The sequence below is a fragment of the Micropterus dolomieu genome, linkage group LG12 (assembly GCF_021292245.1).
Source record: "Micropterus dolomieu isolate WLL.071019.BEF.003 ecotype Adirondacks linkage group LG12, ASM2129224v1, whole genome shotgun sequence".
Classification (NCBI taxonomy): domain Eukaryota; kingdom Metazoa; phylum Chordata; class Actinopteri; order Centrarchiformes; family Centrarchidae; genus Micropterus; species Micropterus dolomieu.
The window spans coordinates 34,684,246-34,696,406 of NC_060161.1; the positions used below are offsets into that span (position 1 = coordinate 34,684,246).

At 40.3% G+C, this 12,161-nt stretch overlaps 2 protein-coding genes across 5 annotated transcripts in view; one reads left to right on the forward strand and one right to left on the reverse strand.

Moving 5' to 3' along the window:
* The window catches only part of LOC123980885 (zinc finger protein 208-like), an 808,576-nt gene that overhangs the window by 70,136 nt on the left and 726,279 nt on the right, over positions 1 to 12,161 (forward strand). The window lies entirely within an intron of this gene.
* The window catches only part of LOC123980920 (coxsackievirus and adenovirus receptor homolog), a 51,692-nt gene that overhangs the window by 1,342 nt on the left and 38,189 nt on the right, over positions 1 to 12,161 (reverse strand). Inside the window, exon 1 of one of the 4 annotated variants that reach the window (XM_046065529.1) lies at positions 3,283 to 3,522. The exons of the other annotated variants lie outside the window; for them this stretch is intronic. Within the exon in view, the coding sequence (XP_045921485.1) occupies positions 3,283 to 3,340 (58 nt within the window). The 5' untranslated portion in view covers positions 3,341 to 3,522. Of the gene's footprint in view, positions 1 to 3,282; positions 3,523 to 12,161 lie in introns of those variants that run through there. 4 annotated transcript variants of the gene reach the window in all.

Here is a 12,161-nt window from a genome sequence, read left to right on the forward strand (position 1 = left end):
TAGCCTGCTGTAGCTCCTGTAGTTTATGTTCAACTTCGACCAAATTCATATTGTGTTGCTGATTCTGTCGAAACTCTCACTGTCTACAGAGGACACTAAAACCAGAGAAGAAGTTACATTTTGTCCTGTTGATATGAAGCTTAATGCATTTACACTAATTAGTAACTGTTCAGGTCACCTGACTTTTCAGGAGGAGGTTTATATGAACAATGTTCTGATGAGTGCTTACGTTTTCTACAGACAAAAACAAAAACAAAAACAACACCAACAACAACAACAAGCAACAAACAAAGAACTGACAGTCCAACTACGATGCTACGAAATCCATCCTTGTTTCCTCCCTCCTTGTTTCCTCCCTCCTTGTTTCCAGCTGTGTGATCTGCAGAGCAGAAAACAGGTTTGACCTATCAGCAAATCTGAACTGCACAAACCCACCCGAGGAGTCGGGACTCTACTAACCCACCCGAGGAGTCGGGACTCTACTAACCCACCCGAGGAGTCGGGACTCTACTAACCCACCCGAGGAGTCGGGACTCTACTAACCCACCCGAGGAGTCGGGACTCTACTAACCCTCCCGAGGAGTCGGGACTCTACTAACCCTCCCGAGGAGTCGGGACTCTACTAACCCTCCCGAGGAGTCGGGACTCTACTAACCCACCTGAGTCTGTAACCTTCAGGTCGGTGACGTGCTTGATCTCTTGTCGTGTGTTGGTTACAATCCGACACTCGTATGCTCCAGTGTCGTTCATGTTGACGTTCTTCAGGACAACAGAAGCGTCTCCGTCCTTCAGCTCTGGATCTCTCAGCTCCACTCGACCTTGAAAAGATTCATGCTGGTAGTTTTCATACGGCCGCTCGTTTCGGTAAAAGAACACGTAACCGTCTGACTTCAGGTCAGGTCTGGTCCACTCTAACAGTGTGACGGAGGCATCTCTGAGACCCTGACACTGAAGAGAGACGTCCTGTCCAGGATTCACTTTTATCTCTCGCTGATCTAAAAACAAACACAGAAAAGAAAATCCTGAATTAGTTAGAAAGCAAAAGTAGTTTTAAAAGATTCAAGCAGCTCAACAGGAAGGAGATGCTGAAGATTTGTTTGGACGTAAAGTTTGTTCACATAAACTAATTTTAACATCCCAAGATCTGCTGTGACAGCGGAGATGATGTTCATCACATGAGACACACAAACAGCTTTTCACATGATTCACCCTGACTAACTTGTGAAAACATGAACTTCAGATCAAACAAAAACAGAGTGATGCAAACTAGAGGTTGAATAACGAGAACCGGTTGCGAGTTGGAACCGTGGATTCCTTAAACCTGTGTGTTTCAATTCTGTTCATCAGTTCCTAACTTTTTGCTTATTTCACTTGTGCTGCTGACTGAACTGCAGTAAACATGTTACAGTCCATAAAAGTGTCACTATAAGTGGAATCAATACAATTTAAACAATACCCAACCCTTTACTGACTGAAAAGTGAAGGACGCTTCGGTGCTGAATAGCAGTCGCGTTATGCTGATAGTTCAAACGTCTGTTGAAAGGCAGTCATTTCATAAGCAACAGCTATGTATTTGATAGATAAATGCAGAACAGAAGGATGATGAATGCCCAAGAAGTTCTGGCAATGACACGAGGCGGGGGGGCCTGAGTGGGAGAACGCTCCGTTTCTTTATTCTCATAGCATCGGCTAACTTAAGCAGCAAGTTACTTTGTTATGGCTGGACTGGCAGACCCAAGTGCAGGACTAAGAGAGGGAGGAGACTGGAGTATTTATTGCAGGGTTGAAGGGATCGGATATTGAGCCGGGGACGAGTGGGGCAGAGAGGAAGACTGAGAGTCTGATCCAGCATGAAAAACATGTTATTTTTGAGCGTTACTTTGTTTGCTGTGAAAGGAAGTCAGGCGTGTGGAAAGAAAACAAAATTTTCAATTCTAAAAAAATTAAAATTATATGCATACCCAAGCATCGAATATTCAAATATTCCTTCAGACTGAACCTGCCAGTATTTTACCTCACCTGTTTTCTAAACAAAATGTTGTTTAGAGGAAAGCTGATGTTTACGACATTGTCAACTGTAAAATGAAACATGTCCTTTTCTTCCTCTGACTCCCGTCCATGAGAAAATCTCATTAGAGGTGGAGGACGTGTTGTGGACCTGACAGAGAACCGGCTCTCTTCACTGAAAATAACGGCCTCGCACTTGTTTGGTGTGAAAACCAGGACAGTGACCCCCATCACTCACTCAGATGCACTGCGGTAACCAGGTTCTAGTCCGCTTCCTCCAGAGGCCTGATTGCTTAAATGTCATGTGGGGGAGAGCGGGGGAAGTTGAGCAAGTTTTACTTGTGACATCTTTAAAGTGAGGACATGACAGTTATGTCTCCAACTAAAATATATATTTTACGATGTGGTGCATCCCTGGGAAGAATCACTTTGGATCCAAAATGAACAGTTTTCAAAATCTGACTTACCAAAAAAAGATCAGCTTGCCCACAATGAGGGGTAAGTTGAGCCACAGGGGGGTCGGGGACATAATTTTGTCGTGCCATCTCAAACGCCACTTCACAACATTTCATTGCACGTAGATCGTGAAACACAGCTCGATTTTGTAGGGCTGAAACGATTCATCGATTAAATCCATAAAATCGATTAATAAATGTCCAAAATATGGGATTATTTCAAGCTAAAGAAACTCTGTAATGTTACTGTCTGTCCACCGTAAATCTAAATTTATGGTGTTCTGCCTGCGGACCACAGACAAGTTAACAGCAACTTTAGCATGTAACTGAAATCATGGTTGATTGTTTAGTTGAAGATGAAGTCATCAGCTGAAAATGTACACGTGCATTTGTTGTTGTTCTCCTGAGTTGTAACCTCACAGTCATGAGTTAACTGCGTGTCGGGGAGCTGCACCTTTTAACTCACCTGCAGCACTCTGTGGCTCAGACAATCCCTGCTACCTGCCTGTGCTGATCCATCCTTTACCCAGATTCTTTGTCTTTATAAACGCCATCTTTATAACAAACAACAGCTGTTTCGTGTGCAGGATCGCTCATTTCCCTCCATAGTAATAAAATAGTAATAGCAATGACACTAAAACAATCAGCAGTGTAGCGCAGCTGCAGGTTTCGAACTGTCTCTCAGTATCAACAAGGTCTCGCCGAGTTAAACATGACTTTATGTTTTGTTTACATTAGGAAATTCTCCTCAGATAACAAATGCATGCACATTTAGTGTGTGTCAGTGCAACCTACACACACTCACAATGACGCAGCTCACCTTCAGATGCAGAGACCAGAGAGAGGATCAGGAAACAGAAGAAAACCACGAGCGACATTTTAGCTGACAGAGTCGTGCCAGCTGTTCCCTTCTGCTGCTGTTGTTGTTGTTATTACAATCAGAAACGAAGGGCGGAGTTTAGCGCCTGTGCTTGTCTGATTTCAACATCTGAGCCTCCCCAACGGGAGAAAAGATAACTCGAAGCTCTTGTGCAACGTTGCAACTTTTTACAGTCTATGGTTGCACACGTTTCAAGCAAACATGCAGTTCAACCTGGAAACGTTGCAAACGGGTGCAAAACGTTTGGAAACTGCGCTCTGCCCTGCTGTTTATCCAGTGAGATGAGATGAAAACCAGAGGGCGAGTTCAATCCCAAAACATTCTGCAACGTTTTCGGATTGAACGACATGTTTCCTTGCAACGTTGTGCAAAGTTGTGCGACGGGCTTCGAGGTGTCAACAGGTTTTACCCAGTCAGCTGCGACACGTTTGTAAACACAAGTGTTAAAAAGGCCGGAAGACGCAGTGCGCTTGCGTACACACACAAAAAAAAGGTTTTGTCGCGCTGAACTCGCCCCAGGTGCAAGAAATAAAGACAGACCGCAGATTTAACGTTACCTGACCGCCACATTCACACAGACATCAAACATTTGGTTGAGAATTTCTCTCTCCGCAAGTTGTTTATGTATTTATTCTATTGTTTACACAAATAAGAGCTACAAACTCTGTAAGCCTCGGCTTCCTTTTGAAACCGCAATCTGCACCACAGCTATAAGACCTTTTCACAAGGGAAGCGTTTTACGCACCTCGTAATTCATTTTCAGTGAGAGGCGCGTGGGTAGGAAGGGAAGCGCGTGCAGGCGGAATGATCTATCTGCGGTCTATAAGAGGATAAATGTTGTATTTGTGTCCTGGCCGGTCAATAAACTGAGTTACTCACCCACTCATCGTCCACTCAGGTAGAAACTGCTGGTCTCTGGGGAAGAAACTGCTTCTTATCGGAGTTTTACGAGATGTTCGGATCCCTCCGTCACTGCAGAGAACAGACGCAGAACAGACGCAGAACAGATCCAGAACAGATCCAGACAAGGTGGGAAACCCTGTGTTTATCACTTCTCCTCGTGCTCTCCACATTGAATGACTTGTTGTTCTTCTTCTTTTTGTTTTATGGCAGATTACAACCATGACTTGTAAAGGTGTTTTTTAATATAATTAACAAGGGAAGGACAAGATCGGAAGGTGATGTCCACTAAAAATAAATTAAAAAACAAACAACCCAAAAAGTAAATAAAATAAATTAAATAGAGGGGGGATAATAAGGAGTAAAGTAACAAAGTTTTGGAGTAAAGCTAGGGATTTTCTGTAAGGTTAAGGTCATCAACTAATTTAGAGAGCTTAATAGCGTTCGTTTTAATATGTTTAAGAGATGAAAAGTTAAGACACAGCTCTTTATGAAAAATGTAGAAATTTGGCATCGATTTCATGAATTTGTTTTTATGTATTAATTGATTGTATTTGACTTTTCCATCTCTGAGACAGAAATGAAACTGATGAGTAATGTTGATTATAGTGATTGTGATGTTTCCTATCTTTAGGTTTGTCACTCAGATTTCTTTCTGTGTGTTCAGATTTCATTTTCTGCATTTTCAGTTTCTTACCTTATATATTGTACAGCACTTTACTTCACCTGTATAAGCTTTGTTTTATTAATAAATGGTTTTTGATATTTGAATTGATAGCCAGGTCATGTAAGGGGTCTTTCAAAATTGTACCAAATATACCATTTTCCTTTGTTAGACTAGAAAAATTTAAAACTTTGGGGAACAACCAATAATGCACATCTTCCCAGAAAGCATTAGCAAAAATACATTCATAAAATAAATGCTAGTCAGATTGTGCAGTTATTGTGATCCAAACCAAAACGACTTCTCAAAAATTCAGCTGAGGGGTATATTTCATTCAGAACCTTAAAATGAACCTCCTTCGCTTTTGGTGCAATAGGAAATTTAAACAAAATCAGCCTCTTTTTTAGAGAAAATTATAAAAATGGAATTTCTGTGGAAAGAAAGTGGATATAATTCTCTAACAAATGTTTGCCTGATAATGAAGTTTGGTAATTTTATATTTATGAAATTGTGATCATTCACCAAAAGCGATTACAGCTAGAGGAATTGCCTTGACAACCTTGGCATAGTGACCTCTGTCGAAGAGCTTAAATTCGGAACCAAAGTCCTCAAATGACAGAAAGTTACCTTTACTGTCCAATAAGTCCATCACAGACCATATTCCTTTTTCTAGCCAAAGTGGGAAAAATATGGATTTATTCAGTAACACATACCTGCAATTCCATATAGGGGTGTTGTGAGGAGTAAAATTACGTTTGTATATCATTCTCCAATACAGTAAAACTTGTTGATGAAACGAGGATAAATTGACAGGGAGCTTTTTTAGATCAAAGTCACATCGAAGAAGGAAATCAATGCCTCCTACCTTCATAAAAAATTTACTGGGAATATGAGACCAAAATTGTTTTTCGTGCGTTAAAAAAGACCTTAACCAGTTTGTTTTAATAGTACTGTTAATGCTCTCAATATCAATAGCCTTACGTCCACCTTCTTCGTATTCTTTCTTAATATAGTGTGTTTTCTTTTTCCAGATATAATTAAAAATATCTTGGTCTATGGCTGTAGGCTGGGTAGATGAGTCGAGAAATGCACTCCATTTTTGTAAGAAAAATTCTGCCTATAATAGAAATATCTCTTTGAGACCAGGAGTTTAAACAAGATTTGCATTTATCCAGATTATTCCAAATATTAAGATTATCAAGCGAGTTCTTATCCTTAGTAATGTGTATCCCTCGGTATCCAACAGCTGATTTTACAGGGATATTATGAACTGATGTAAGGGTGGAATTGTGAATCGGAAAAACCTCACAAGGTTTAATTTGAAGCCAGATGCTTTTGAGAAGAATTTAACTGTATGAAATTTGGTCACTGTCTTTCATAAATATAGTCGTGTCAACAGCCAGTTGGCTGATAGTTAGTTGTTTGTCTAGCAGGTTAATTTTTCGAAATCTGAATGTTTAACCAGAATGGAAAGCATTTCTGCTGAATCTCAGTTCTTCACACACAGAGTTTTGAAACAAACTTAAAAGAAAATCGACTCGTGTCATTCTGCTGTTTTCGGAGACCACGTGATGATGCCTTGCTGATGACGTCATTTTCACATTTCAAAGTAAAACGGCCTCCGAACTGCCCGAATGTGCGAGCTAGCTGCTCTCGCGAAGGAAATATCAGCTGCTGTTTCAACCAAATGTGAATGCAGACTGAAATTCAGCCGTGTTGTTGTGTCGGGAGAGGCAGCGATTCAAACCAGCAGTGAGTAAGAAATAGTACAATTATATAATATAACAATGTATTAAGCTATGAGCACAGGGAAAGTCTGCTAGCCGCTGGGCTAATTTCAGCAGTTTGAAAATACCACAGGCTCTAGCAAATGATGGTGTTCAGCAAGAAGCAAACCATGACTATGAGCCGAATGTTTGTTAGTGTGAGCTGTATTTGATGCATGTTAGTCTGTTTTAGCTTTAGCATTTCTTTTTTTGTTTGGGTCTAGTTATAGTATATTTAGTTTATACAGTTGGCATTTTGTTTTGGATGTGTGTTATATTCAATTTTCTGTTTTCATCTTGGTTGGTTTGAATTAATTGATTTGCACGTTTTGATTTATTTGTGTGGTGTTTTGATTTATTCTTTTTGCCACTGTGTATTTTAAATAGTATATTGTATTTTAAATTATTTGGCCCATATTTCTATTTTATTCAATAATGGCATGCCTTCTTAATTGGTATACATACACATTTTTTTGTTAAATTACTTTTGGTTTGGTTGTCTGTAATTAGTATTTTGTTAATAAAATTATTTGTTTAAATTTGAAACACTCTCTGCCCCGGCCTTATTTCAGGTGAACCTGTATCTCTTAATACTATTTCCTGGGGTGAAATTCCCCAGGTGGCGTTGTTGGCAACTTATTTAAATTATTATTATTTATTGAAATATAGAATCACACCCTCCTAATGCCACATTAGTAACAATGAATATGTAAAAATCGTTGATTTAGTTAAAATAACACTTTTCCTTACATGACTGTCGTTCCAAAGGTTTCTCAGGTTCATTGAGAAAACCTGCCTGTGAATATAATGCTGTGCATCCTTGGAACAAATTACGTGAAAAGTTTCGGCGAGATGTTTTGGTTTCTACAGGATAATTCAAAGCAGCGTGGAATGAACATTTTACTGAGGAGTGTAATTTATACATATAATTGTTTATTTTATAGTATTATAGATATTTATAGCGTTTGAATAATATCTGTATGTGTTTGTTAGCTGTACACAGGGCTCAGCTGTAAAAGAGACCCTGGTCTAATTCTCTGTATAAATAAAGGTTTGAACACACACATATTAACAGCTTTACTTTAATTATGAAAACTTTACATTGTTGAAATGTCTCGTGACTCCTCCTGAAGACTGTCGAGTGTCTGCAGTGACAAGAAGCAGCCAGCAGGTGACAGCACATCAGCATCTTCATGGACTTCCTGCACAGAGCTGCAGTGTCGGCAAAAACACGATTTCTGTGTTCATTCACAGCACTGAATGTAAATAAAAACCTGGTTTTAAGCTGTTTGTCAGCTTTATTTCCTGTTTGTGTGTTTTTTGTTGCTGTTAAAGAATTGTATTATCATTATTATCTGTATCACATGAAGGACTTTGACCGGTTGTTTCTGTTGAACTGACTTTGTGTCTCTTCTCCTAAGTGAAAGTGAAAGACTCAGATGTTTCTCTCAAAACATCCTGCAGTCGCATCCGGCAACTCAAAACCCACAGAGACTCTTCACAATGAACTCTGTCACCTTCCTCAAGGTCTCATCTGGAATCTGACCTGCCCATGTTTTTTCTTGTTCCTGCAGTTTCCCCTGCTGGCTCCTGAAGTTCAGCTTGTTGTGCTTCTGATTAGGCTTTCTTATATTTTAGGACAGAGGCTAAACGCTGACTCATGTGTGCCTGAGGGATCAGCGTATTTTTTTGTTGACGTTCACACTGTGTCCACGCGCTGCACTCATGGCTGCTGAGTCATCTGATATCAAGGGACTGTAGATCTCAGATGGGATCAGACTAGAAACCAATATTAAACATTAGAGGAGGGCGTGTTAGACGCTGTGGCCAATCACATCCACTGCTTTCATCCCCTTTAAACACTGGTCTCCATAACATTGTGCTGGTGTCACATCAAAGGGCACGGCTGACTGTTTTACAGGTAGACTATACACCAGCCACTTTATTAGGTACACATCTTGCTAGGACCGGGCCGGACCCCCTTTTGCCTTTAGAACTGCGTTAATTCTTTGTGGCATACTTTCAACAAGATGTTGGAAACATTCCTCAGAGACTTTGGGCCATATTGCCATGACAGCATCACGCAGATTTGTCAGCTGCACACCGATGATGTGAATCTCCCGTTCCTCCACATCCCAAAGGTGCTCTGTTGGACTGAGATCTGGTGACTGTGGAGGCCACTGGAGCACAGTGAACTCATCACACCATTTCACCACCAGCAGCCTGAACCGTTGATAAAAGGCAGGATGGATCCATGCTTTCATGTTGTTTATGCCAAATTCTGATCATCTGAATGTCGCAGCTGAAATCGAGACTCATCAGACCAGGAAACATTTTTCCAATCTTCTGTTGTCCAGTTTTGTTGAGCCTGTGTGAACTGTAGCTGCCATGTGATTGGCTGATTAGCTATTTGTGTTAACAAGCAACTGAACTGATGTACCTAATAAAGTGGCTGGTGAGTGTTTGAGACTCTGTGGCACTCCCAGCTGCATGTTGCTGACGGGTTTGTCGGCTGAAGAATATTTAGTTTACTTTGAGAGGAAATGATGTGATTTCCTCTTTTACGGCAGTTAATTGCATTTGAGGGGCGTTGCTAACCATGGTAATCCATCTCTATTCAAAGATGGTTGTTTGTTCCCTGTTTAAAAGACTGCAAAGTCTGCAGGAGATTCAACAGGAAACAAGATGTCTATCAAATCCAATCACAGACAGGCACACAGCAGAAACATGCTGATCATAAATAGCATCAAAACAAGGTTTCTCCTCTACATTAATAACGACTTCATTCAAAAAGAAAAATATTTATAGTATACAAAACCATTTATTAATAAAACAAAGCTTATACAGGTGAAGTAAAGTGCTGTACAATATATAAGGTAAGAAACTGAAAATGCAGAAAATGAAATCTGAACACACAGAAAGAAATCTAGTGACAAACCTAAAGATAGGAAACATCACAATCACTATAATCAACATTACTCATCAGTTTCATTTCTGTCTCAGAGATGGAAAAGTCAAATACAATCAATTATGCAATAACATATAGGTTTATATTTACTTTGATGCTGATCTATATTTTAAATTAGGGCTGTAACAGTTCTGAAAATGAGACCAAAACCGCGAGTGTTCACAGTCTCGTGTCGTGGTTTCGAGGGACGGAACTGCGACATGCTGCTCCCCAGACTGGTGAGCGGTCATTATGACAATGTCAGTGTAAAGTGGCGACAGCGGTTGTTAGTGTGTATATTTCTATTTCTACTAGCTTATTTCTTATTTCACCATTTTACTTGGACTTCATTCTCCACCTTATTCTAGTGTTTACTTACTACTTTCCCTTTAGTTCTCTTTCCCACACACTCACACACATACACACCTCTGGTCTCTCACTGCAAGCACAGGCTTGCCTCACCTTCCCCAGTCTCCCTGTCCCTTCTCCATCAACAGTATGTTTCATAAAGTTGCCGGGTTTAATAAACTCACCCGTAATTCTGTTTTCATGGCTCATATGCGCATCACATGAATCGAAACCAACTTGTTACCAAATGACATCTGAACCGGTGAGTTCGCTACCGTATCAGCGTCTTGTAAAATAACACATAACATCTCTCTCTGTGTTTCTCTGCAACAAACATTGTGTTTAAAGTTAGGCCGAGATGTAGGCTTATAATTCTAGCACATGTTCACCTATTTTAATTGGGTCACGTGACTATATTTTGGTCCAGTCCCGTGATCATGCCTGCAAATTAGACTAGTTTATTTAATCCAAGATCCAATAATAATAATAATAGAATTTTTCCCCATTTGTTATTCACCCCCCGAAAACAAATGTGGGGAAAAAACAATGTATGAACAGAACCGTGGATTTGGAGAATTGTTACAATTTATGGATTATTCATTATTTTATTGTATTTTGCTGCAGTGAGTAAAAGGCAACGATGGGATTAATGAGAATAAAGTGCTTAATAAACGGTTTATAATGTACACAGTAAATTAGCCTGCTAACCTGCTGTAGCTCCTGAAGTTTATGTTCGGGTTTGACCAAAAAGTGCTTGTAAATAAACTAAAATTCATATCTATGCAAACGATGCTGTTTAATATTGTGTTGCTGATTCTGTCGAAACTATTACTGTCCTTTGATGCCAATACGTTGTCACTTCATACATTATTTTTTTAAAATATGCATATTGGCCATTTAAAGAAGGATGTTTGGTTTGACCTTAACGTGGAAGCCTCAGACATTTCAGTGCACTGTGTACAGCAGAGAACACGGTTATGCAATATATGATTTTTTTCATTAGAATCTGAGCAAGATGATTTGGCTGCTGCAGACGACACTTTAACTAAAGGAGATGTTACATTTTGTCCTTTTGATAAGTTGCTTAATGCATTTCCACTAATTAGTAACTGTACAGTTCTTCTTTTCTGATGAGTGCTTACGTTTTCTACAGACACATACAGCAAGAAGAAGAAGAAGAAGAAGAAGAAGAAGCGCCATAGTAACTGCTAGTCCAACCACGATGCTGTCTCCTCCCTCCTTGTCTCCAGCTGTGTGATCTGCAGAGCAGAAAACAGGTTTGAGCTATCAGCAAATCTGAACTGCTGCACAAACCCTCCCGAGGAGTCGGGACTCTACTAACCCACCCGAGGAGTCGGGACTCTACTAACCCACCCGAGGAGTCGGGACTCTACTAACCCACCCGATGAGTCGGGACTCTACTAACCCTCCTGAGGAGTCGGGACTCTACTAACCCACCTGAGTCTGTAACCTTCAGGTCGATCAGGTGCTTGATCTCTTGCCGTACGTTAGTTACAATCCGACACTCGTATGTTCCAGTGTCGTTCATGTTGACGTTCTTCAGGACAACAGAAGCGTCTCCGTCCTTCATCTCTGGATCTCTCAGCTCCACTCGACCTTGAAAAGATTCATGCTGGTAGTTTTCATACGGCCGCTCGTTTCGGTAAAAGAACACGTAACCGTCTGACTTCAGGTCAGGTCTGGTCCACTCTAACAGTGTGACGGAGGCATCTCTGGGACCCTGACACAGAAGAGAGACGTCCTGTCCAGGATTCACTTTTATCTCTCGCTGATCTAAAAACAAACACAGAAAAAAAAAATTAGTTAGAAAGCAAAAGTAGTTTAAAAAGATTCAAGCAGCTCAACAGGAAGGAGATGCTGAAGATTTGTTTGGACGTAAAGTTTGTTCACATAAACTCATTTTAACATCCCATGATCTGCTGTGACAGCGGAGATGATGTTCATCACATGAGACACACAAACAGCTTTTCACACGTGTTTCACACTGACTAACTTGTGAAAACATGAACTTCAGATCAAACAAAAACAGAGTCTTGTGTCAAATCCACCAAACTATCAAACTAACTGATGTAGACCAGGGTTTTGTACAGAGCCGTTGCTAGACATAAACCTGGAGTGGGGCACCACCCATCCCCCCCATCCCTCATGTACCATTTTGAAAGTGTATGAAATG